Raw genomic sequence first — 25217 nt, 5'->3', positions numbered from 1 at the left:
GAGTGGCTTTGGGATGGCAGGGCCGAGGAGCCCGGCCCGCAGCGGGTGCTAGCCAGGCCTCCTAGCGGGCAGCTTTGTTGAACCACTAGACCCCCCAGGTCTGTAATCGACAGGGGCGCTCCCGCCGCAACAGCGCCTCGAAGTGCTGCAGCGACGGGCCGCCCCGCGGACGCGCTGTCCCCCTTGTCTCTGATTCCCAGTCGGGTTGGGCTTGTGGCTGGGGCAGGATTATCGGGCTCCTTGGTCGCTCATACCCTCCGCCATGTCCTTTGTGTACTGGCCTGGATGAGAAACTGTGACGCCTGAGAGTAGTAGTAGTAGCCTGAGGAAACCCCAGCAGCACAGACTCAGTCGAATCACTGCGGGCAAACGAGGAGGTGGAGGGGCGGACGGGTGAGCTGTGTATTAAACCCTCTTCTCATTCACATCCATTCAGTGCCTTCGGGGCACTCTTCATTCGTTGATTTGTTACGAGGTTTATCCTTGTACTCCTGCTGTAGGACACTTACAGTGACCCCTGATGCTTCGGATACTTGAGTACACACAGCTCTGATTATCGTGGTATGTGAAATATTGCCCATCACAGCTGTGGGATCTTGAGTTAGATTTGTTATTGGATAACTCTTGACGAGCATAACTTTTTAAATGTGTGGCAGTTAGGCTGGTTGATAATTAGAGAAAATGTTATGCTTGAACCTGGAAATGCTTTTACAGTATGTTTATAGTATTTCTTTACTGATTTGATTATTGTTCCATCAGTTGAAATAAAATACTTGCCTTTTTAACCTGTACTTGTTTAAAGTTTATCATGCAGTAGCGCTTAAAAGCCAAGTAGGTCTAGATCACAATGTTCAGCGCTTGATACATACAATAAATGACAGTTCCTGTCCCAAAATGTTGACCAGTAGTATCTTCTCACTTACTATACATTAGAAAAATACTTTTATTTATTTTCAGTTTGTGTACTTTGTGTTTGTCACTGTATTTTCAGTTTAACAGTTCCTTTGTATAGACAGTCATACTCTGTTCTTTGTGTGGGCCTTTCACGGAGCAATGGGAAAGAGAAATGTTCTTTAAACAGGAAAGTGTGATTACAAAAATATCAGCAATTGCAACGGGTAGTGCTAGAAAGTACTTTTCACTTTTTTAATGAAGTAGATTTCACATTTGATCCTTTTAAATGTTAGTTTGTTAGGTCAGTTATCTTTAGCATCCTTAGAGGTTGTATGGAACCATGCAATATTTAAAATCATATTCTTAACACTTTTTTGTGTATCTAACTGTGTTTTAGGTAATTTGGGAAAGGATCTTGAATACCTTCAGTGAACAGTCGAACAAACAAGTCACCTGTAAAACACGTGGAGTACAAGGAAGACTATAAAGGGAACTTTTAATATCCATCTCAAAAACTGAGTGGACTTATATTTTAAACTTCTGAATATTTACAATGAATGGGCACAGTGATGAGGAAAGCATAAGAAACAGTAGTGGAGAATCAAGGTAAGCACTAATCATTTCAAGTCTCTGCTATATGGTCTTATTTGAAGACAGCTTGAGTTTATAACTTTATTGTGGACAGCTGAAACTCTTTGGCATAGATGCAGAACATAGTTTTTAGGTCTTATTCTGTCCTCGTCAGATTCTTATATAATGCCTGTCACCTTGGTATCTTAATGCATGTTATATTATAAGCATACTGTTAGTTTATTTGTATTTAGCCTGCGCTATCTGCATTTGAAAAAAAACCCAGCTCGTTTGGCATTATTTATTATCTGTCAGCATTGTTTTATAAAAACTATAGACCTTAGTAAAGGAAGTTATTTTAGTGTGTTAAAATTAGTATTTAGGTAATATAGTTGGTCCAAGAGAAGAGCTTTACTGTTTATAAAACTAATTTTTGTCCTTCCTAATAAATTTGAAGGTGGAAAAATGTATTCAGAATATCAAAATAAGCCTCGGATATTGGAAATGCAACCTATGCACTCAGGTACCCTGGTGATGGGTGCAGTATAAAAGTCCAACCTAACTTATAAGAGGAGGTTGATCTTTGATTTTGTTATGTAATCTGTAGTTTTCCTTAGTTGCTGAGCTACAAAAGCTTTGGGGGCTTCATCAGTGTGAAATAACCAGGTTGCAAAATTGCCTTCTCAAGTACGGCCATTGATTCATTGCCATTTTGAATTTAACAATCTGTAATCTAGAAGTTACTAGTCTCAAACTTTGTTTTGATGCTTGAGAATGTATACTGCTTTTAGTTGTTTAGAAGACTTTCCTCTTGCTATAGGGAAGTTTATTTAGTATAATACAGAACGTGTCTTTCAAACCAAGCAAAACAGTCCTCATGGAACCTCAAAGGCTATTTTTTTTGGTTTTCATAAATTAGAGTAAGAGATTAAAACTTTGTGTGTATAATTTTTATAACTTATGTAAATTTAGGGACTTTCTGGATTTCTGATAACCTCCATGGCTGTTTTCTGTAGTAGAAAATACAACTTCCATCTGAAAGCTTCTCTGCTTGGTTGCAGAGAATTTGAGACAAATTGTTCCTTTAAAAAAAAAATTTTTTTTTCCATCTTCTGACTGAAATAGTTGTGAAGGAGGTTTGAACTACCTCTTTCTTTCTTTCAGTGGGATTTTTACTAATTCTCATTCAAGCTTCAGTGTGTAAATATTAACTATTTAGCTAAACAGTTTAACAGAACCTCCCCGTTAATGTATTTAAGCACTATGGGCAGGAATTAAAATTTGTTATCCTACAAATGTGCTTGGCATGGTGTGCTTGGGGATTGGTCCTGTTGTGAGCAGGGGGTTGGACTAGATGACCTCCTGAGGTCCCTTCCAACCCTGATATTCTATGATTCACAGCTTTGTATGACTGTAAGAAGTTCAAAGATTTCTATTTAAATTAAAGTAATATAATGCATGCTGCACATGGGAGGGGACAAGACATACAAAAATGTATTTACACAGTAAATGTTATCATGCCTCTGTGTAATGAGAACTTCATTTATACCTAGAATTAATAATGTATATGCATTTTAAAATGACAAGTTTGAAATTTTTGTTTTAGTGCTTGATAATGATAATGATTCCCTCTAATGTTTCTGAAGGCTTACTTGATTGAGTAGACAATTATCTTGCTTTTATTGGAAGCAGCAAGGTTGTGGAATTTCAGCAGCAGCTTAATACCATAATGTTGCACAAGTTCAGAGCTAGGCTTATTTTCACTTTCTCAGAAAAAAGTAGTGTCAACAAAGCTTGTCCTCCTGAATTTCAAAATGTTGTAAATCAAAATTCAAAAACTGTGGCTAACTTGTCTGGAACATCTCAAATGTTTTTGCAAATGTATGGGATTGCATTGCCTACTTAAAAAGAAACACAAGCCAACCTAATTAAAGATAATGTAGGAAGAGAGATGCCTCATATCAAACTGAAACACTGCACCTGCTGCGTAATGTATATAGAATAGCAATGTATGTGTGTTACCTTTTTTTAAAAAAGAAAACACAACATACATTAAAAATATTACTATTAAATAAGCTGTTAAAAGTGAATATCAAGCAGAGATTCTAATATACTTAATCAGCTTGATTATTAACTGTGGAGTCAAATTTCATTCTGCATTTAAACACAGCTTGTTTAAATGTATTATTTATTAACCATATAGCCTAATAATGCATGAACAGAGCTTAAACAATCCACCTGCCTACTTGCAAGTTGCAAGCAGGAAGCTTTCCTTTGTGAATGGTAGATATACATTTTCATTGTAAAAAAGTTTTGAGCCCTAGTTGTGAAGGTAATCTGAACTGAATGTAAATTCCAGCAGTACTGTCTAGCTTAAAATCTAACAAAGGGTTCTTAAATGTATGGTCCACCCATGTAGTTTTGTTATACTGTAATGCTTTTCAGAGTCTCCAGAATCTAAGCTTTTTTAAAAGGGCATCTAATCCTCTTCGTTGCACAGATAAGCTTCCAAATGTAACCAGCGCAGTGATAGCTGCATTCAGCCCATAACCCAGAGATATGAACTCCCATGTTCCCTTTTAATCTGACTAGAAGATCAGCGTTAAAGCTCAGTGATGACACTTGACTGTCAACATTAACTATTTAATCACAGATCATTTTAGTGGATGGAATGGAGTTGGGAATAGGATTGAAGCACACTGGGTAGGTAATTGGGAGTTGCTTCAGGGAAGGAAATGCAGAGAAAAGGACAGAGGAAGCACTCAAAGACGGGGAATGGGGGCGAGAAACCGATAAAAAGAGGTTGGGGAAGGAAGAGAAACAAAGAACAGATATAGTGGTGAATCTAAAAGGGTCTTTTATCTTCTTGGTGACAATGCAACAAATAAGGCATATTCTTCCCTTGAGCCCTGTACAAACTTTGTGATATTGTTGTGTGTTGCAGGGAATATGTAGACCTCAGTGTATATCCTGGTCCATGGATCATAATTAAACATAAAAATGAGTCCTCTCCAAGTGAGTTTGTCACTCTTGATCTAGAGTGCTGTTACTGGTTGAATGCCACAAGACTCTTTGCTGCTGTTACTGGTTGAGAAAGTTGAGCAGTGACTGAGTACACCTGGACCTAAAATGGAGCTTGTAAAGTAGCAGCCAGGAGGCTGGGTAAAACTAGATCATCAGATAACCTCTTTTGCTGTCTATCACAATAATTAGAAAGCTCTGGAGTGGGAGGAGCAGAGAGAGAATTCAGCTTCTTCCAAGAAGAGAAGAGGACTGGGGGAAACATTAGTTACGGACTTCAAATTTCACACACTAGCAAGAAGTTGTTGCATAGGTGACACTCTCAAAGATTGTTCCATCAGCAGCCTGGTAATGGAATTCCAGCTGTCTTCCATTTCCCTCTGTTGGTGATGGGGAAGGAAGGAAACAGAGATCTTGCTTATGAAGAGTACAGATCTCCCTTACTTTTGTGTCCAGTCTCCACCCCATCCAGAGGCTGATTAAATTTATCATCTGGCTTTTCTATCCCTGTCCACTCATAGCAGCTGCCAGTTAGGAAAACTTTATTTTACCACTTGTGAAAAAAAATGTAACTTTTATGTTCAAGTCCAAGCATTTGCCAAGTATTGCATATGAACCTTGTCTATGGTAGCAGCCTTTGTGCTTATAATTTACTGCTGGTGCTGGCAATGGTGGAAGCTGTAGGTTGGACAAGACTAAACATCCTATCATCTATCCCTGCTTTCTGTCATCCCAATGTTCTGTTACATAATTATTATGGAGAGTTCTTTTCTTTCTGCTTATTCCAGTATGTAAAGACAAAACAAAGGATTATGGAATGTGTCCAAAGCAGTTAACTGTAACATCACAAATTGTTGTTCCTCTGAGTAGGAAGGAAGCATGAGCAGATAAATTCAGTAACAATAATACTGTCTTTGTGCAAATGGCCTTTGCTATAAAGGAGGAAAGAAACTTTTTCAAGAACACCTGATTCAAACAAAGTTTTCCTTTGGGGAGTGGTAGCTCTTTATGGGGGCTCAGCTACAATTGCCTGCTAGTTAGTGTCAAGAAAACCTTAGCGAGCAAGTTAGCGCAGCCCCTCTTGGGAAATTCAGTACTGCATTACCTACTCCTGAATTGCATATGGATAGTATCAACACTAATGGTTTGAACAGAGGGTTGCTGTGATCTGGATTCCATTTTTTCTGATCTTACTGTGTGCTTCAGATAGAACAGGGCAGTGAAGCATTGAAGAGTGCCTGGGGAAGGGGGAAAGGAGAAGTGTCATTCTCCCCGCTAGTAGTCAAGAAAGTACCCTGGGTAGTGTTGTCCGTGAACCCCCTCTGTGTGAACATCGCATACGCTTATTAGCCAGAGAACTAATTCTGCTAAATGAGATGCCATGCTTAAATTCTACTTTAAAGCTAACCCATTCCCCTGGCCCAAACTGGAAACACATTTTTGGGGGAAATGAGGAAACAAAACACCTGTTACTACAGACAAGACATTCTGTGGAATTCCAGCACAAATCAGAAAGTAAAAGCAGTTTGTGGCACCTTTTCATCAAAAGATTTAATATTTAAAAAAACCTCTGGAAGAAGATGCTATAAATCTAAGGGCAACCTATGGTATTCATGGACCCTGCTGAGTTTCACCACAGTCCTCCACATAGGGGAGAGACTCTTTCTCTGTTGCTTAGTTACCAAGAGGTAACTATAACAGGACCGCTTGGAAATAGTGACCATAATATAATAACATTTAACATCCTTGTGGTGGGAAGAACACCTCAACAGCCCAACACTATGGCATTTAATTTCAGAAAGGGGAACTATGCAAAAATGAGGGGGTTAGTTAAACAAATTAAAAGGTACAGTGACTAGAGTGAAATCCCTGCAAGCTGCATGGACACTTTCCAAGGACACCATAATAGAGGCCCAACTTAAATGTATGCGCCAAATTAAAAAACACAGTAAAAGAGCCACCGTGGCTTAACAACCATGTAAAAGAAACAGTGAGAGATAAAAAGGCATCTTTTAAAAAGTGGAAGTCAAATCGTGGTGAGGTAAATAGAAAGGAACATAAACACTGCTTAATTAAGTGTAAAAATGTAATAAGAAAAGCCAAAGAGGAATTAGAAGAACAGTTGGCCAAAAACTCAAAAGGTAATAATTTTTTTTTTACGTACATCAGAAGCAGAAACAACTGCTAAACAACTAGTGGGGGCCCTGGACGATCAAGATACAAAAGGAGTGCTTAAAGACGATAAAGTCATTGTGGAGAAACTAAACAAATTCTTTGCTTCAGTCTTCACGGCTGAGGATGTTAGGGAGATTCCCAAACCTGACCCGGCTTTTGTAGGTGACAAATCGGAGGAATTGTCAGAGATTGAGATTCACTAGAGGAGATTTTGGAATTCATTGATGAATTTAACAGTAACAAGCCACCGGGACCAGATGACATTTACCCAGGAGTTTTGAAAGAACTCAAATGTGAAGTTGTGGAACTATTAACTGTGGTTTGTAACCTGTCGTTTAAACTGGCTTCTTTACCCAATGACTGGAAGATAGCTAATGGAACGCCAATATTAAAAAAGGCTCTAGAGGCAATCCTAGCAATTACAGACTGGTAAGTCTTACGTCAGTTCCGGGCAAATTAGTTGAAACAATAAAGAATAAAATTCAGACACCTAGAAGAACATAAATTGTTGGGCAAAAGTCAACATGGTTTCTGTAAAGGGAAATCGTGTCTTACTAATCTATTAGAGTTCTTTGAAGGGGTCAACAAACATGTGGACAAGGGGGATCCAGTGGACATAGTGTACTTAGATTTCCAGAAAGCCTTTGACAAAGTCCCTCACCAAAGGCTCTTACGTAAATTAAGTTGTCATGGGATAAGAGGTCCTTTCATGGATTGAGAACTGTTTAAAAGACAGGGAACAAAGGGTAGGAATAAATGGTAAATTCTCAGAATGGAGAGGGATAACAGGTGGTGTCCCCCAAGGATCAGTCCTAGGACCAATCCTATTCAACTTATTCATAAATGATCAGGAGAAAGGGGTAAAAAGTGAGGTGGCAAAGTTTGCAGATGATACTAAACTGCTCAAGATAGTTAAGACCGAAGCAGACTGTGAAGAACTTCAAAAAGATCTCACAAAACTAAGTGATTGGGCAACAAAATGGCAAATGAAATTTAATGTGGATAAATGTAAAGTAATGCACATTGGAAGAAATAACCCCAACTCTACATACAATATGATGGGGGCTAATTTAGCTACAACGAGTCAGGAAAAAGATCTTGGAGTCATCGTGGATAGTTCTCTGAAGACATCCACACAGTGTGCAGCGGCAGTCAAAAAAGCAAACAGGATGTTAGGAATCATTAAAAAGGGGATAGAAAATAAGATGGAGAGTATCTTATTGCCCTTGTATAAATCCATGGTACGCCCACATCTCAAATACTGTGTACAGATGTGGTCTACTCATCTCAAAAAAGATATACTGGCATTAGAAAAGGTTCAGAGAAGGGCAACTAAAATGATTAGGGGTTTGGAATGGGTCCCATATGAGGAGAGATTAAAGAGGCTAGGACTTTTCAGCTTGGAAAAGAGGAGACTAAGGGGGGATATGATAGAGGTATATAAAATCATGAGTGGTGTGGAGAAAGTGAATAAGGAAAAGTTATTTACTTTTTCCCATAATATAAAGAACTGGGGGCCACCAAATGAAATGAATGGGCAGCATGTTTAAAACAAATAAAAGGAAGTTCTTCACACAGCGCACAATCAATTTGTGGAACTCCTTACCTGAGGAGGTTGTGAAGGCTAGGACTATAACGCGTTTAAAAGAGAACTGGATAAATTCATGGAGGTTGAGTCTGTTAATAGATATTAGGCAGGATAGGTAAGGAATGGTGTCCTAGCCTCTGTTTGTCAGAGAGTGGAGATGGATGGCAGGAGAGAGATCACTTGATCATTGCCTGCTGGGTTCACTCCCTCTGTGGCACCTGGCAATGGCCACTGTTGGCAGACAGGATACTGGGCTTGATGGACTTTTGGTCTGACCTAGTACGGCCATTCTTATGTTCTTATATAACATTAGTGTTAGCGAATGAAGTTTAAAGTGTGTTGGTGAGAATTAGTACCTCTGTTCAAAGAGCCTCTAAGTTTCAAGTGTACTATCACAAGTTGTTTTATTTTTGTTTTTACACTCCACTACAATAAAGCTAAATCAGTGAGAAATTCCCCATATGTCATCTGATGCCAGAGTTCTTTTTTATTTTTTTTAGGTTGGAAAAACTCAGACTGGGTATTTGAGATACAAAAGTTTAAAACAAAGTGTGTTTTTCACTTCCGAGGTATTAGTAATGCGTGGTAATGCTTATCTCAAACAATCAGAACTGGCCCTTCCAATTATATTTAATTGTGCTGGATTCAATATGGACTGGAACCACTGGCTAGTTTAGGAGTTTAATTTAGCTATTGCACAATGTATTCAGCTGCATTTGCTCTGATACAGGTATTCTAATCCTGTGTAGGCATGATCTAACACAGAGGTGGGCAAACTATGGCCCGCGGGCCACATCCGGCCTGCAGGTGCCTCCTGCCCAGTCCCTGAGCTCCTGTCCTGAGAGGCTAGCCCCTGGCCTCTCTCGTGCTGTGGCCCCTCCCCAGCAGCCTGAGCTCACTGTGCCGCCGGCGCAGTGCTCTGAATGGTGGGGCTGCGAACTCTTGCCCGGCAGCACAGCTGCAGAGCCGGCCTGATCTGGTGCGTTGGGCAGCGCGGTAAGGGGGCAGGGAGCAGGTGCGGGATTGGATAGAGGGAAGGGGAGTTCAAGGTGGTGGTCAGGGGGCGGGGGTGTGGATAGGGGTTGGGGCGGTCAGAGGGTGGGGAACCAGGGGAGTTGAATGGGGGCAGGGGTGCTGGGGGGGGGAGTCAGGAAGAAAAGGAGGGGTTGGATGGGGAGGCTAGGGGCGATCAGGGGACAGGGAGGGGTGGATGGGGCAGGAGTCCCGGGGGGGCTGTCAGGGCACAAGAAGCAGGGCGGGTTGGATAGGGGCGGGGATGGGACACGCCTAGCTGTATGGGGAGGCACAGCTTCCCATAACCGGCCTTCCATACAATTTGAGAAACCTGCTGTGGCTCTCAGGCCAAAAAGTTTGCACGCCCCTGATCTAATGGGTGTAGATTGTGGGCCATGGACTTCTCATGGCCGTCTTGTGAGCCGATGCTCTTCTCCATATACGGAAGGCCAGTGAATTTGATCAGGGTGTCAAATGGATGGCAGGGAGCCACATGGAGATAAAGGAGTTTAGTGGGGTGGAGTGGGAGGGAACTGGGAAGCACAAGAAGAGAGCCATATGGGGGTTTTATTGGTTTACATAGAAATGCTGTGGATTTTTTGAAGTATGTGGTTAAGAGGGGTAACTGAATTGGGAGGATATCTGTAGGGAGGAGCAACAGAGTTAGTGTTTCTGCATAGGAGCAAAGCAACAGATGCTCAGTACAGAAATTATTCATGCTGTCATATTTATTTTGGAAAGAAGTTTAAGCTTGAACATTCTTATTGGTAACTTCAGGGGAATATGGCTTAAGGATACTGCTTTTTTTTAAGTTCGGAAAATCAAACTTAAATTTACACTTGAATTTTTTTAAAATCATTGGAAGTATGGAAGTGGACACTACTGTCTTGTTCTCTTTGTGCCAGGATGCTAAATCTTACATAATGTACTTTCACACAGATAAGTTAATTTAAAAACTCGTATGAAAAAGTTTCTAGATGAGTTTTCAGTTTTTAAGCTGCATATGTCTGCAAAATTTTGTCTATGAAATTATGTCAAAGTGGTGGCTCCATCATACTCACATTTCAGATTTCAGTTTAACAAGAATGTAGTAGTGGCTTACTTAGTCTGGCTATGGGTGTCTCACTCCCTCTGTTTACCCTTCCTGAGGTCTCTAATAATAGCATGGTCCTTGTCATTCAAGTACATTCTCCTTGGGGTTCTAGTTTATTAAAATAACAGTTCAGTGTGAATGAAAGTCAAAACCTGTTTTTTCCCAGATCCTACATTCTTCAGCCAATTGTTTCTTCTTTTGGTTCTCACTCCTATCTGAATTCAGGCTGCCCTTGTATCCCCCAGCAGACCTGGCTTCTAGTCTCATGCTCCTGTCAGGTGACCATGGTGCAGCGTGGTAAACTAAGTCTCGAGTGAGGCAGAGCCCAGGATTCTCAAAGGGCGAGCTCAAGCTGTGACAAGGGGTTGAATCTCATTGAAATGGCAATTTAAAGAAATGGAATGTAAACTGAGTACCGTACTATTTATTTTTCATTATAGTTCGATGAAAAATGGATTGACACAGAAAGAATAAATTAAATCTGCCAACTTTTCACTGGATTGTCATGCTTTTCTTTTTACCTCTTTTTTGCAAGAAATCTCAACCACTCTGGGAAATGTTCTTTTTTCCACACTGTTGCTCCTCGTGCTGATTCTGAAAATATCAGTTATACATGTGTAATGTTGTGAAAGGTTCTTTTCAAACATTGAACATGAAATGAAACTTTTTAACTATACATTGTGAACTTGTGCACCAAGCCCCACTTGATGACATATAATAGCCATTGATTGACCTATCCTCCATGAACTTATCTAGTTCTTTTTTGAACTCTGTTATAGTCTTGGCTTTCACAACATCCTATGGCAAGGAATTCCACAGGTTGACTGTGCGCTGTGTGAAAAAAATACTTCTTTTTGTTTGTTTTAAATTTGCTGCCTATTAATTTCATTTGGTGACCCCTAGTTCTTGTGTTATGAGAGAGACTAAATAACACTTCCTTATTTACTTTCTCCACACCAGTCATGTTTTTATAGACCTCTATCATATCCCCCTTTAGTCATCTCTTTTTCCAAGCTGAAAAGTCCCAGTTTTATTAGTATCTGCTCATATGGTAGCTGTTCCATATCTGTAATCATTTTTGTTGCCCTTTTCTGAACCTTTTCCAGTTCCAATATATCTTTTTTGAGATGGGGCAACCACATCTGCACGCAGTATTCAAGATGTGAGTGTACCATGAATTTATATTGAGACAATGTGATGTTTTCTGTCTTATTATCTCCCTTTCTTAATGATTCCCAACATTTTGTTTGCTTTTTTTTGGTTGCTGCTGCATATTGAGTGGATGTTTTCAGAGAACTAGCCACAATGACTCCAAGATCTTTCTTGAGTGGTAACAGCTAATTTAGACCCCATCATTTATATGTATAGTTGGCATTATGTTTTCCAACATGCATTACTTTTCATTTATCAACATTGAATTTCAAATGCCATTTTGTTGCCCAGTTACCCAGTTTTGAGAGATCCTTTTGTAGCTCTTTGCAGTCTGCCGGGGACGTAACTATCTTGAGTAATTTTGTATCATCTGCAAATTTTGCCACCTCACTTTTTCCAGATCATTTGTGAATCTATTGAACAGGACTGGTCCCAGTACAGACCCCTGCGGGACACAACTATTTACGGTCTCCATTCTAAAAACTGATCATTTATTCCTACCCTTTGTTTCCTATCTTTTAATCCATGAGAGGACCTTCCCTGTTATCCCATGACAGCTAACTTTGCTTAAGAGCCTTTGGTGAGGGACCTGGTCAAAGGCTTTCTGAAAAGTTAAGTACACTATATCCATTGGATCCCCCTTGTCCATGTGCTTGTTGACCCCCTCATGGAATTCTAGTAGGTTGGTGAGGCATGATATCCTTCTACAAAAAACATGTTGACTCTTCCCCAACACATTATGTTCATCTATATGTCTAAAAGCAGCAGAGAGTCCTGTGGCACCTTATAGACTAACAGACATTTTGGAGCATGAGCATTCGTGGGTGAATACCCACTTCATCATGCATCCGACAAAGTGGGTATTCACCCACGAAAGCTCGTGCTCCAAAACGTCTGTTAGTCTATAAGGTGCCACAGGACTCTTTGCTGCTTTTACAGATCCAGACTAACACAGCTACCCCTGTGATACTTGACCTCTATATGTCTGACATTTTTGTTCTTTACTATAGTTTCAACCAGTTTTCCCGGTACTGGAGTCAGGCTTACTGGCCTGTAATTGCCAGGATCACCTCTGGAGCCCTTTTTAAAAATTGGTGTCACATTAGCTATCTTCCAGTCATTTGGTACAGAAACTGATTTAAATGATAGGTTACAGACTACAGTTAGTAGTTCTGTAATTTCACATTTGAGTTCTCTCAGAACTCTTGGGTGAATACCATCTGGTCTTGGTGACTTATTCCTGTTAAGTTTATCAGTTTGTTCCAAAACCTCTTCTAATGACCAGTCAGTCTGGTTCCTCAGATTTTTCACCTAAAAAGAATGGCTCAAGCTTGGGAATCTCCCTCATGTCCTTAGCTGTGAAGACCGATACATAGAATTCATTTGGTTTCTCCTCATTGGCCTTATTGTTCTTGAGTGCTCCTTTAGCATCTCGATTGTCCAGTGGCCCCACTGATTGTTTAGCAGGCTTCCTGCTTCTGATGTACTTAAAACATTTTTTGCTATTACTTTTTGAGTCTTTGGCTAGCTGTTCTTCAATTTCTTTTTTGAGCATCCTAATTATATTTTTACACTTCATTTGCCAGAGTTTATGCTCCTTTCTGTTTTCCTCACTAGGATTTAACTTCCACTTTTTAAAGGATGCCTTTTTGCTTCTCGCTGCTTCTTTTACTTTGTTGTTTAGCCACGGTGGCACTTTTTTGGTTCTCTTACTATGTTTTTTAATTTGGGGTATACATTTAAGTTGAGCCTCTATTATGGTGTCTTTAAAAAGTGTCCATGCAGCTTGCAGGGATTTCAATTTCTGCGCTGTACCTTTTAATTTCTGTTTAACTAATTTCCTTATTTATGTGTTATCCCCCTTTCTGAAATTAAATGCTATAGTGTTGGGCTTCTGTAGTGTTTTTCCTGCCACAAGGATGTTAAATTTAATTATATGATGGTCACTATTACCAAGCGGTCCAATTATATTCACCTTTTGGACCAGAACCTGTGCTCCACTTAGGACTAAATTAAGAACTGCCCTCTTGTGGGTTTCACTCCAAGAAGCAGTCATTTAAGGTGTCAAGAAACTTTATCTCTGCATCCCATCCTGAGGTGACATGTACCCAGTCAATATGGGGATAGTTGAAATCCCTCATTATTATTGAGGTTTTTTTTAATTTTAATAGCCTCTCTAATCTCCCTGAGCATTTCACAGTCACTGTCGCCATTCTGGTCAGGTGGTTGGTAACACATCCTACTGCTATATTATTACTAGAGCATGGAATTACTATCCATAGAGATTTTTTGGTCTCAGTAGATGAGACTGACATGTACCTAGTTTCACTCTATTGCTATTGTGTTTAAGAACAGCTGAAGCAAAGATACAATCCTCTCCATTGCTGCTAGGAGTTCTCTGAAGTGAGGGGGAGGCAAATGAACAAACTGACCATCACACCTTTTCTTTCCACTCTCTTTCCTCACATAAGAACACCTCCAGCAGCGGCAGAGGATCACAATCCCAGCAAGAATAACAGAATGAAAACTTCAGGTTCAAGTTAATTTCCTTATTTTGAACAGCATGAAACAGATATGATCCTGAGGCAGTAGGAGAAGAGTTGAACCCAAATAGAAGTTAAGGGAAGAGGCAAACATGGAGAAACTTGCATTGGTGAACTAAGGCATATTCATTTGCAGTAGTTCTATTCAAGAATATTTATCCGCATGTCAGACTGGGTGACAGCATTTTGAGCTCCTGGGTGAAGGAATGTTTCAGTGGTCTTTTGAACTATGAGAATGAGGGGTACAGTTTTGGAACCTTAACTCATAATGAGCAGTACCTGTTCAGGTGAGTATTCCCATACAGCTCAATAGGACTGCTTGCATGAACAGGTAGTATTCATTGTGAGAAAGGGTTGCAGAATTGGGCCTAACTAAAGAGGCAGAGTTGATAACAGTGAGCAATATCCATCACTCTTCAGCTGGGAAAGGGAGTTGCTGGCATAAAATGCCTTTGGAGAAAGTGGGGAAGGGTAGAAAAAAGAAAAGGAAATAATATATTGAGGAAGGAACCCTGCTTCTAAAGCAGGGCAAACCTCAAGCAAAGGAGGCATTAAGATATAGTTTGGATTCACACCTTAACATCGTTGTCACAAAGGGAGCCCATATACAGTTTTATTGTAATGTTAACTTAACTGTCATGTTGTTGTTCTCCAGTAAAACAATTATTTTAAAGGTCAGGTTTGATATAGTGTGAAACACTACCAGTAGTAGTTCAATTAAAAATGAAAGCTTGTAATGATTCTTTCTTGAAACATATTGATCACTTCCCTTCTAACATCACATCTCTTCTTTCCCACTTCAAGAAAGATTAAACCACTTCTGGCACTGTCACACAACTTAGAGAGAGAGCAAGAGAGAGAGAGAGAGAGGGGTCTTTTAATTCCATAAATCCAGCTTGTCCATATTTAAACTTTTTTTCAAACTGATTTAGCTTTGGGAATAGTTTCCTCTTTCTCTTCTGTAACTAAAACTGTTGGAACAGGAAGTAGTTTGGAGGATGAAGTAAATCTCATTTGTGGCACTAGAAATCTGGGTGATGGATTTCTGATATCCATTTTTTCTGGTAGATCTCATTTTTTGTTTTAAGAAAGCTTAAATGCTAAGTTTCTTCAACCACTCAGCAAAAAATTCGAAAATCCATTCAAAAATTAAATGGATGCACTGCTTTCCTAAGGCCAGTCGACAGTGGGAATGTTGGAGATGGAAAAAAACACTGTTCTAGAACCATATTATGTCAAGGCAGTTGATCAAGATACGTCTTGTATGCTGCACTAGGAAAACTTCAATTTTAATCATTCTGTGGATCACTTAGCACATATATACACCTGGGTGTATATACAGAAAAAACACTTTTTGGATGGGAGTTAGTGCTATCCTAGAATATCTTTACTCATTCTTCACTGACAGTTTTGATGGCTCAGACTACTGCCTCTATCATCTATCTGTCAAGCTGACTGCAGATTGGCATGCAAATGGCTCAAACCCAGTCTTCCTGTCCCAGTTCAGTGTTTGCCTGAGACCAGCCAAGATGGAACTCTGCTGAAGTTGGCTTCTGTTGGCTTCCAATGGATACATCCCCAATTCCATCTTACAGAGAAACAATGAAGGTCACAAAAATAGCTTCAAGTACAATGTAATTTAAACCTGTAACTTCTGGTATGTATATTTTGTTCATGGAATTCCACCTGGAAACATCTCTCCTCGTGAAATGAGTATTTCACACACGGACTCCTCATCTCCCTATACGAGTGGGGCTGCTACAACTTCCAAGCCTTTCTCTTAGGACCATCTCCCATAGCCCTACGCTCTGAAAAACAGAACAGAGGCTTTAATGTATATGCCCCAGACTGTCTTTTCACCCTTCATCTCTGACTGCAATCTCAGCCTCTCAGCCATTTCCTTTTTTTCTTCTTCTTCTTCTTCTTCCTTCTCTGCCTTCCCACCTAAGGCAATGGAGGAACTGGGTGGGATGCATGGAACGTGGTCAGCAGAGGTTTAGGCTTTTTGTCATGGTATCTGCAGTGAGTAGGAGGGCATAGCTTCTACCCCTCAGCATCAGATGAGCAATTCCTCATGCAGAACAGCACCATTCAAAAGTGACAGCTAAAACAAAAGTATGTGAATAAGTGCACATACATACACTATATACTGTAGAGATTATACACCTGCTGCAAAGTGCTGTGCTGGGAAATGTGGAATAGGTACTCAGAGGGGGAGAGATGTGTCAGTGGCCAGAACACTAGTATGTGTGGGACAAAAATGCAAAGAACCTACCGTTGAAATAGCATGACAGATGTGAACTCACTGCATTGTTGGTACTTACGCTGGTGCTGGTTCACTTGCCACTGTTTCACTTACCAATGCCTCAATTCCTTTTTTTGTACATGTTGCCTAAGAGAGCAGGTACTGGTTAAAAAGAAGACTGGAAGGCCAGGGCTGGTGGGAATGGAGTAGGGTCTTTCCTCCAAGTCCTCATAGACTTGGGGGAGGAATGCCAAAACCCTGATGTTCTACTCCAGTCTTACCATCCCAACTCTCCAAAACCTTCCCAGTGCACACAGAAAAACCCTCCAGTCAACCCTCTACTTTTTTTTCCTCCAGACTACCCCTGCATCTTATGATGACTTTCTGGGTCTTGGAAAACTTGTCAACTCTGCTTTGCTACAAGGGTTATTTCAGAATTAAATGAGGTACCCCATGAACACCAATGTTTGTTGACACAAATTACACACTGTTCTCAGACCCTACAAGCCTATGAAGTGGGAGTCTGGGCTAGAACTATTTCTTTGGAGTGAGATGTGTCGAAGTTTATTTTTAACCTTATTAATAATTTGAATGGTTGGCTCTTCATTACTGATACTAAACTACAGGAGTAGATGAAGTAGACTTTCAAAGTAAATAAATAAATCCCTCTGACTTTTGCGAACTTTCCAACTTAATTCTGTTCCTCTCATTTCTTCTGGTGATACCAATGGATTCTTCTCTCCTCCGCCCACCTTTTTCTTTCCTCTTTCTTTTCTCCATCAGCTTGGTTAGGAAGAACAAATCTCCCAGCAAGTGTGTGAGCTTGAGAAAAATAATTACTGTCATATTTTAGGCAGAAGCTGTGAATTGAAATATGGATGGAGTGTTATGCTTCCTAAGATAAATCCCTTCCTCCTCTCTCACCTACACACATACAAAGTAAATTTTATAACTTAAACTTTCATAGTACATTCATATCTCAAAGCAGTTTACAAATGTAACCATACTTTGGGTTGGATTGTTCTTGGGGGAAAAAAGCTAACTGTCCCTTTCCAGACGTGAAGGGTATTCTACCACCAGAAGAGAACTTGTCAGGCTTCAGTGATCCGGTAGAATTCAGGGACAAAAACAAAAGCTCAGTTGGGACTGTAGTATCAATCCAAAGGGATGCTACAGTGGTCCATGTTGGCATAAACAATTTATCAGTTCTTCAGTGTACTAGAGCAGAATGATCCCCCTGTTAAAGGTAAACTGAAAAGGGGAAAAAAGGGTTTGTCTGTTTAATTTTTTTTTACATTAGAAACTTAGATCCACCGGAGGACTGTCTCTGTTGTGTGTTTTGTCTCATGTTTCCAATCTAGGAAATGACAAGCCCTTGATCAGGGAATGGGGAAGTTTAGGAGCAATCTCAATGCCTTGTTTTCTTTCCTTGGCAAGGATGCAGAAGCTCAATAGCATGTTTCTCCACACACCCACTTCAGGGCACTCAGGCCTGGTCTGCACCTAAAACTTAGGTCAACCTAGCTACGTCGCTCAGGGGTATGAAAAGACCCATGGCCATGAGCCCAGAGCCTGGGTCAACTGACTTAGCTTGCAGGGCTTATGCTGCGGCGCTAAAAATAGCAGTGTAAATGTTGGGCTCGGGCTGGAGCTTGGAATCTAAGACCCTCCCCAGGTTCTTGAGCCCCCAATATCTGCCCTGCTATTTTTAACCCTGCAGTGTGAATCTAAGTTGACTTGGGCTCTGAGACTCACCACCTCCTTTTTTTCTCCTGTGGAGACATGCCCAATGAGCACTTTATAGAAATAGTTAATTGTTCCTCTAGGTAACAGAAACATTGTTTCTCTCCCACTGGGCTAGGCAAACGTAGGAACAGAGGTAGCTTTTAACGTTGTCCTTTAGACTTGCTCTAGGATTAGAGACCAGGAGAGAGAAGCACTGTTGGGCTTCACAACTCTTAATGGGGCAGTTGTAGATAGTAGAGCACTTCCCTTCATATCCACAACAGCTACAGCCAGCTACATTAAGAATACTTTACACTGCATATGCAGTGTTGTTGTAGCCATGTTGGTCCCAGGATATTAGAGCGACTAGGTGGGTGAGAAAATATCTTTTATTGGACCAACGTCTGTTGGCGAGAGACACAAGCCACACAGAGCTCTTCTTCAGGTCTGGGAAAGGTATTCTGAGCATCACAGCTAAATGCAAGATGGAATAGATTGTTTAGCATAAATAGTTAGCTCATATTCTAAGGGACCATTCAAGGTAGAGTGACCTGTTAACACCTCTGTATAGGACAAAAAGGGGGGATTTAGTGGGTTACAGATTGTTGTTATAATAAGCCATAAATCCAGTGTCTCTGTCGTACGCTGCATATGGCTCTTTAAACTGAGGATATCAATGTTTTTTTCCCTAAAGATGGGTATTGTCCCCTTTTAGACATGGAAAAAGTAAGGTACAGCGGTTGCCTCAATTTTAGGATGCCTAATTTTTAAAGGCTGAGGTGCTTTAAGTTCAGAGATGCTGAGCATGCACAGCTCCCATTAACTAATAGCTAGTTGTTTAGTGCTAATATTGGAGGGATTTACTCTCAGTTCATATTTGGAATGCTTTCTTGGCATCCATAAGGGCAAGATTTAAAAAAAAAAAAAAAGGCACTGCTCCAACCACATTTTATTGTAGAAAACATGCTCTTAATAAATATCCAGTTAGATTACATAGGCTTTGGTGTTTTGTTTGTTTTTTAAAATAAAGCTACTGGTAGTCTTTAAAATAGTTACTGCATGCTTTGTAGTCTTATGTATTCATCAGTCATTGATAGAGAGGCACGCAACTTGCATACATGGGTTCAAATAGTTTTAGCACAAGGGAAAGTTTGTTTAAAGTTATATGATAACAGTTTTTTTTAAACGTAATGCAACTGAAAGTCTGTTAAGAGGATGGATTGATTTTTATAATTGTTTTTTTAATATTATCTGTTCTATCAAGATGCTTATTTACAGTCCTGGTATACATTCTTTTTAAATTATTCAGCTACTTTAAAGGCAAAATTGTCCCTATAATGCTTTCCATCAAGATGTCTGTCTAAAAATATTGGGGCTTCTATGTTAAATTAATACAGCTCTACCCCAATATAACGCTGTCCTTGGGAAGCAAAAATCTTACCGCGTTATAGGTGAAACCGCGTTATATTGAACTTGCTTTGATCCGCCGGAGTGCGCAGCCCCGTCCCCCCCAGAGCACTGCTTTACAGCGTTATATCCGAATTCATGTTATATCGGGTTGCGTTATGTCGGGGTAGAGGTGTATTATGGTTTTTGTTTTGTTTTTTTTAATTGTTTTGAGAAACCAGATTTGTTTGTATCTTGAACATAGTTCACCATATGTGCATATAAAAATATTGTTGCAAAATCTTATGTACACTAATTCATTCTTTTAAATTAAATAAATTATTTGAAGTGTGATGTAACTAAAGGAGGAAGAGAGAGAGAAGGGGGCAGTCAGTCATCTCAAGCATAACTATGTACGTAAGGCAGGTGACTTGCTGGTGGTTATGCAGTAGTTTAGTGGGAGACTCTGAGCTTTTTTAAATGGGGAATTTTACTGGCATAAGTATGTCAACATGGGGAGTTACATTTGGATAACTATACCAGTAAAATCATGCTAGTATAATTACCTATGTAGGTGAGCCCTCAGGAATGGAATCCAAGGGTCCTGATAACTCTTCCTGATAACCCTGTCTTTGTATAAATCACCAGGTCCAGATTTGCAACACAAGGCCTGAAATGTGACCTACAAAGGATTTTGTTTAAATTTGATGGTTTGTCCTATTTTGGTTTCTTTATGAAATATAAAGAAGGGCTGAAATATGTGTGGTTTTTAAAAGTTTTGAAGTTTTTTCTTTTTACTTCAGAAATATTAGGAAAGACAATCTGATCTATCCTGCTTTTGCTGGAAGACCTCTTTGCCTGACAGTGATGGGTGATACTGAAATTATATAGATATTATTTAAAACAAATAATTGAGATGGGTGTGAAATGCAGTGCCATTACCATTCTGCCTGCTTGGACTGTATGCCCTGATCATGGATGACCTGTCCTATCAGGGTGCTGTCCCTGGTCCTTGCTTGAAGCATTTTATCTTTTCTACAAGGTTTGGCTAATAGCTCTGAGTTTATCAGACCCCTTTCTCCTTTCCTGTTGTCTGGTTGTCTGGAAGGAGGAGGGATATCTCTGATCCTTTCTTTCCATCTCAGTTCTGCTTTGTGCATTAGCTGTTAATTAACTGCACGTGAAAATCATAGTACATGTCTCTATCAGAAACCCATCGTATAACCTACACTGGACATGAAAGCTAGAACTACCTATCCCAAAGTTGAACTTTATAGAAGTTGGGTGTAGGGCTTTCACAATAGCAAGATGATCATTCTACAGTTTCCTCTTACAGGGAATAGATGGATACCTCTCACTTTGAAGTTGGCCCTATTTATAAAGATAAGCAAGGCATGTTTGTTTTGCCCATTCCTTTGAATGAAAGTAAAACTGTGGAATTTAATCAACTGGCAAAGTCTTTTTTCTCTCTGAAGCTGTGGGCTGCAGGGGAGCATACGGATATATTATTAATTGACCCAACTTGTGAAGTGCTCCCAGTTATAACAGCATGGAGGTCCTATAAATGGATGTAGTGTGTTATTTAAGAGTAGGCTATTATATGCATGCTTGGCTAATTTCACAATTAATTTTACAGGTGAAGCTAAATTATTTCTTCTAACTTCACTTTGATTTTATTCTACTACTCAAAATGCTGTATAATAATCTTTTATGTCTAATTACAGCCAGTCGGATGACGATTCTGGTTCAGCATCAGGTTCTGGATCTGGTTCAAGTTCTGGAAGCAGTAGCGATGGAAGTAGCAGCCAGTCAGGTAGCAGCGACTCTGACTCTGGTTCAGAGTCAGGCAGTCAGTCAGAATCAGAGTCTGACACATCTAGAGAGAAGAAACAAGTTCAAGCAAAACCACCAAAAGTTGGTGGAGCTGAGGTAAAATGCACAAACAAACATTCCAGTGAAAGATATTAGACTTTGTGTGGTTATTTCCTATAATTATTTTCACTATAGATAAACTATAGATAAGAACTGGAATGAAAGACTTCTTAGGCTGTTAGGATTTGAGCTTGGATTGATTAGTAAAATATCTGCATACCATGACTGGAATATCATGGAAAATATTAAGGCCAAGATTTTCAGAAATAGGTACATGAAATTATGCTCTTAAATTCTTACCAGGGTACCTAAATAAATAGCCTGATTATCAAAAGCACTGAGCACCCAGCTGCTCCTATTGATTGTAGTAGATTGATAGTCCACTTTTCAAGATCAGGCCGCTTATTTAGGCCCTTACGCTACTAAATCCTTTCTTAACTCTATTCATTTTTGAAAATCATATCTGTATACTTTAGCTTGCTGTTATCTGATAAACTGTTGAACTGCAACACTTTAAATTTGCATGTAGTTAGTCTTCTACAAGGAAGAAGTTTGCAAAATTTCAGAAGAAAATCTAAATTGTTTAGAAAATTTCTTCTGAGCATATCCTGTGGGATAAAATAACCTCAAATTTGCTCCAGTTGCTTCTGTGTGTAAAATATAAAATTTGTAAAGTATTATGACTCCCCTTGAATGAAAGTATAATAAATGTAACAGAATATTAAATAACATAATTCTGCTTAAAACTCAGTTTTTCCTCTTCATTCATTTTTTTTATTTGATAATTGTACTAACTACATTCCGCATTGGAATTATGTGAGTTATAACAACTTAAAATTGAAATGTGTTAGCAATGGCTATAGTGTATGTATTCTTTTGTGTTAATATAATGGTTCTTAAATTTACTGTAAAGCATGCTACATTTTGCATTAAAATGCTGTAACAAATTGAAACATTCTCTTCATTCTTTAAACCGAAAATAGATAATTTTATTAGCAAAACTTCAGTTAGGGAATTTGACTGAATTAAATCATTGTAAAGTTCCACTGTATTTGTCTGCATGACTCTTCTATTTGACTTCTGTTTCAGTTTTGGAAATCAAATCCAAGTATTTTGGCTGTACAGAGATCAGCAATGCTCAGGAAGCAGCAGCAGCAGAAAGCAGCTTCATCAAACAGTGGGTCGGAAGAGGTGAATAGTTTATTTTGAATCTATGCTTTAAATGTAAACAGAGAGGTTTCATAGCTCGCTCTGTATGTATGTGTGAAAGTCTGTTTGATGACAATAAGCATTGTGTACACACATCTCAGGAGAGAATTTTGCTTTTCTAGAGAAATGTTGAATCATTTTTAATTTCATATATTTGGGTAAGTGTTGCAGAAATTACCTTAGAAAGCACTTTAACCAGATGTTGTCAAATTGTGATCCGTGTACCAAGCTGGCAAGTCACGTATTACTGGCTCTCATCTGTGTTTCCAGCTTCTAAATTACTTAAAAGCATAAAAGTACTTTCCAAATATTACTTTTCCATGTAAGCAATTGCTGTCATTTCTGAAAGTATGTTATGCAGGAGGAGATGTAGCTCCATGCCAATCCCTGTGAGAATATGGTCCACACTATTTTTTTAAAAAAAAGGTTGAGAAACCTTGGCCTAAACTTGTAATCTCTTCCAAGGAATCACATTTTCTTCTTGTAGTGATTTTAGAATTATTCAAATAGAAGGTTTTAATGTCTGAACAGTTGATTTTATTTGAATCTAGGATGCGAGCATATGTTTAAAGGGGATACTAATGAGGTTAAGAGGGTGAAAGTTATCTGTTAAGCAAAAAAGTTTGTGGCCATCTCTCCTCAACTTCTAAAGAATAATTAAACAGTATGGTCAGAAGTATCTTCTCTCATAATTTCTCCCATTTTCTTCTTCTGTTGCCCTGGACTTCTGTTTTTGGATGATACAGTTGTTTTCATTTTTAACTGTTTGTTTAGTTTTATGGTAAATGTAAGTTAAGATTTTCTATGTAAACACTTACAAAATCTTAACTTACAGCTATTGCTAAATGGTTCTTTCTAAAAGTTTCTTTTCAAAGATGAATTTTTTCCAGAACTGTTCTCTGCCTGAGTGAGAATTATTTTAGGGAAGTCTGAGTTGATATGGTCCATCCAATTTTTTGGAGAGTAAAGGTAGTGAGGAGTCAGATATATTTTTGCCTTTCTTAAAAAACAGTTTAAACAGTTCTAGGGCCTGAGTGGGTAAAAGGATGATATTTTGTACAGGGCTTATCTTTAAACTACAGAGATTTTCAGTCTCTTGATGGAAGTTCATTTTGACTAACTTATGACAGTTTTTAAAAAGATATTCCAGTAGAATGCATAAACAATTGTGATGGATTTTGAATCATACTAAAATGTGGAAACCCTAGTTATATTCAGTGCATCATTGTGTACTGAAGGAGACAAGTAATCAAACATGAAAAATAAATGTATACCAACTCAAGAATGGAAGCCAGATTGCTAACAGTTGTACTGCTCTTTTAATATTTGATAATAAAGTCTATATATTTGCTTTCTCTGCAGGATTCCTCTAGTAGTGAAGACACTTTGGATGACTCATCCAGTGAGACCAAGAGGAAAAAACATAAAGAGTAGGCTATTTTACATATAAGAATACTACATAAAAATGTCCTTTCTACTTGCATATTTTAGTATTTATATATACTTCATCTAATATATAAAAGTATTTTAGTTCTACTCTGACTTCAAGTTGGTTTTTGGACTTGATTTTGTCACTTCTCACTTTTGATTAGAATGTTGGGATATTTTCTAATACATAGATATTTAGATGCAACATATATTTCAAGTTGAGTCCTATATGTAAAACAGGACTTTAAATTCCCCAGTTAGTAAAATACCCTGTACCCAGGTACACTTGTATTGATAGTGTCTGTTCAAAAGCACCTCCAGCAATGCTTTGTAGAATCTTACAGTGCAGCGTATTAGTTGTAACATACTTTTTCTGCTCAATATCCTATCCTGAAAATTATCTATATATGGCCATGGTAATTGGGAATAGGTTATATAGGTCATTTTATCTCCAGGTCACTAGTTGGAATTAAGCAGTTAGTGACAAAGTTGTTACAATTTGACATCTTTTTGAAATATCAAGGGCAAAAATGACCATCATGTTTGATACTAATTGGCAACCTTATTGATCTCAGTTCAGCAACCAAGGATTGAATGACCTATAGAAATTAAAACTATCCTATCACCCCACTTGGTCAGAGTTGAGGAATGTTAGAAGTGCAGTGTAGGGAAGCTTGTATTGTCATTGCCTGTCTGATATAGGTTCTGTGGAAAATAAACCCCTTCAATTTCTAGGACTGTCAATCTAGTACTTTTCAGGAACTCTTTTTTTTGTTTGTTTTTTTTTAACTCTTTTCAAGTTAGTGTGTAATTTTGTATGTTTAGTTCTTTTTGGTTGTGATTGACAAAAGTTATTTATTTTCCCCTATCCTTTGTAGTTTTAAAAATTCACAGAAATCTATTAGAGTATGGAAAACCAAAAACTGCTGTTGAATTTTATAGATCTAATTATTTTGTTCTAAGAATATTTTAACTAGCGCATTTGTTTGTAATTATCTTACCAAATACCCAGAAACCTCTGTCCATGTTTCTTGAAAAACAAATTTTCATAGCTGTTTCCTATTTGTCCAAATAGTCACTTGCCAACCTACATATCAGTTTGTCAGGATGCCCAAAATTAATATCCATGCAAGAAACCCTGATTATAGTAGGTTCACGTAACACTATAGCATTAAACTCCTCAACAATTATCCATTTACTGGAACACTGAACATTGGAAAATATAATCTATCTTGTTTCTGTAAGAGGTGAAGGAAAGTGTTTCTAGCATCATTCTATTACTTCCTGATTTACAACTTAATG

General features: G+C 38.8%; 1 protein-coding gene across 1 annotated transcript in view; it reads left to right on the top strand.

The window, feature by feature from the left end:
- The window catches only part of CHD1 (chromodomain helicase DNA binding protein 1), a 72655-nt gene that overhangs the window by 915 nt on the left and 46523 nt on the right, over positions 1–25217 (top strand). Inside the window, exons 2-5 of the mRNA XM_045021194.1 lie at positions 1292–1500; positions 21131–21335; positions 22368–22469; positions 23850–23917. Coding sequence (XP_044877129.1) covers positions 1448–1500; positions 21131–21335; positions 22368–22469; positions 23850–23917 — 428 coding nt within the window. The 5' untranslated portion in view covers positions 1292–1447. The remainder of the gene's footprint in view (positions 1–1291; positions 1501–21130; positions 21336–22367; positions 22470–23849; positions 23918–25217) is intronic.

Source organism: Mauremys mutica, chromosome 6 (genome assembly GCF_020497125.1).
Source record: "Mauremys mutica isolate MM-2020 ecotype Southern chromosome 6, ASM2049712v1, whole genome shotgun sequence".
Classification (NCBI taxonomy): domain Eukaryota; kingdom Metazoa; phylum Chordata; order Testudines; family Geoemydidae; genus Mauremys; species Mauremys mutica.
The sequence above is the reverse complement of the archived record's forward strand: the minus strand, read 5'-3'. Positions and strand labels throughout refer to the sequence as shown.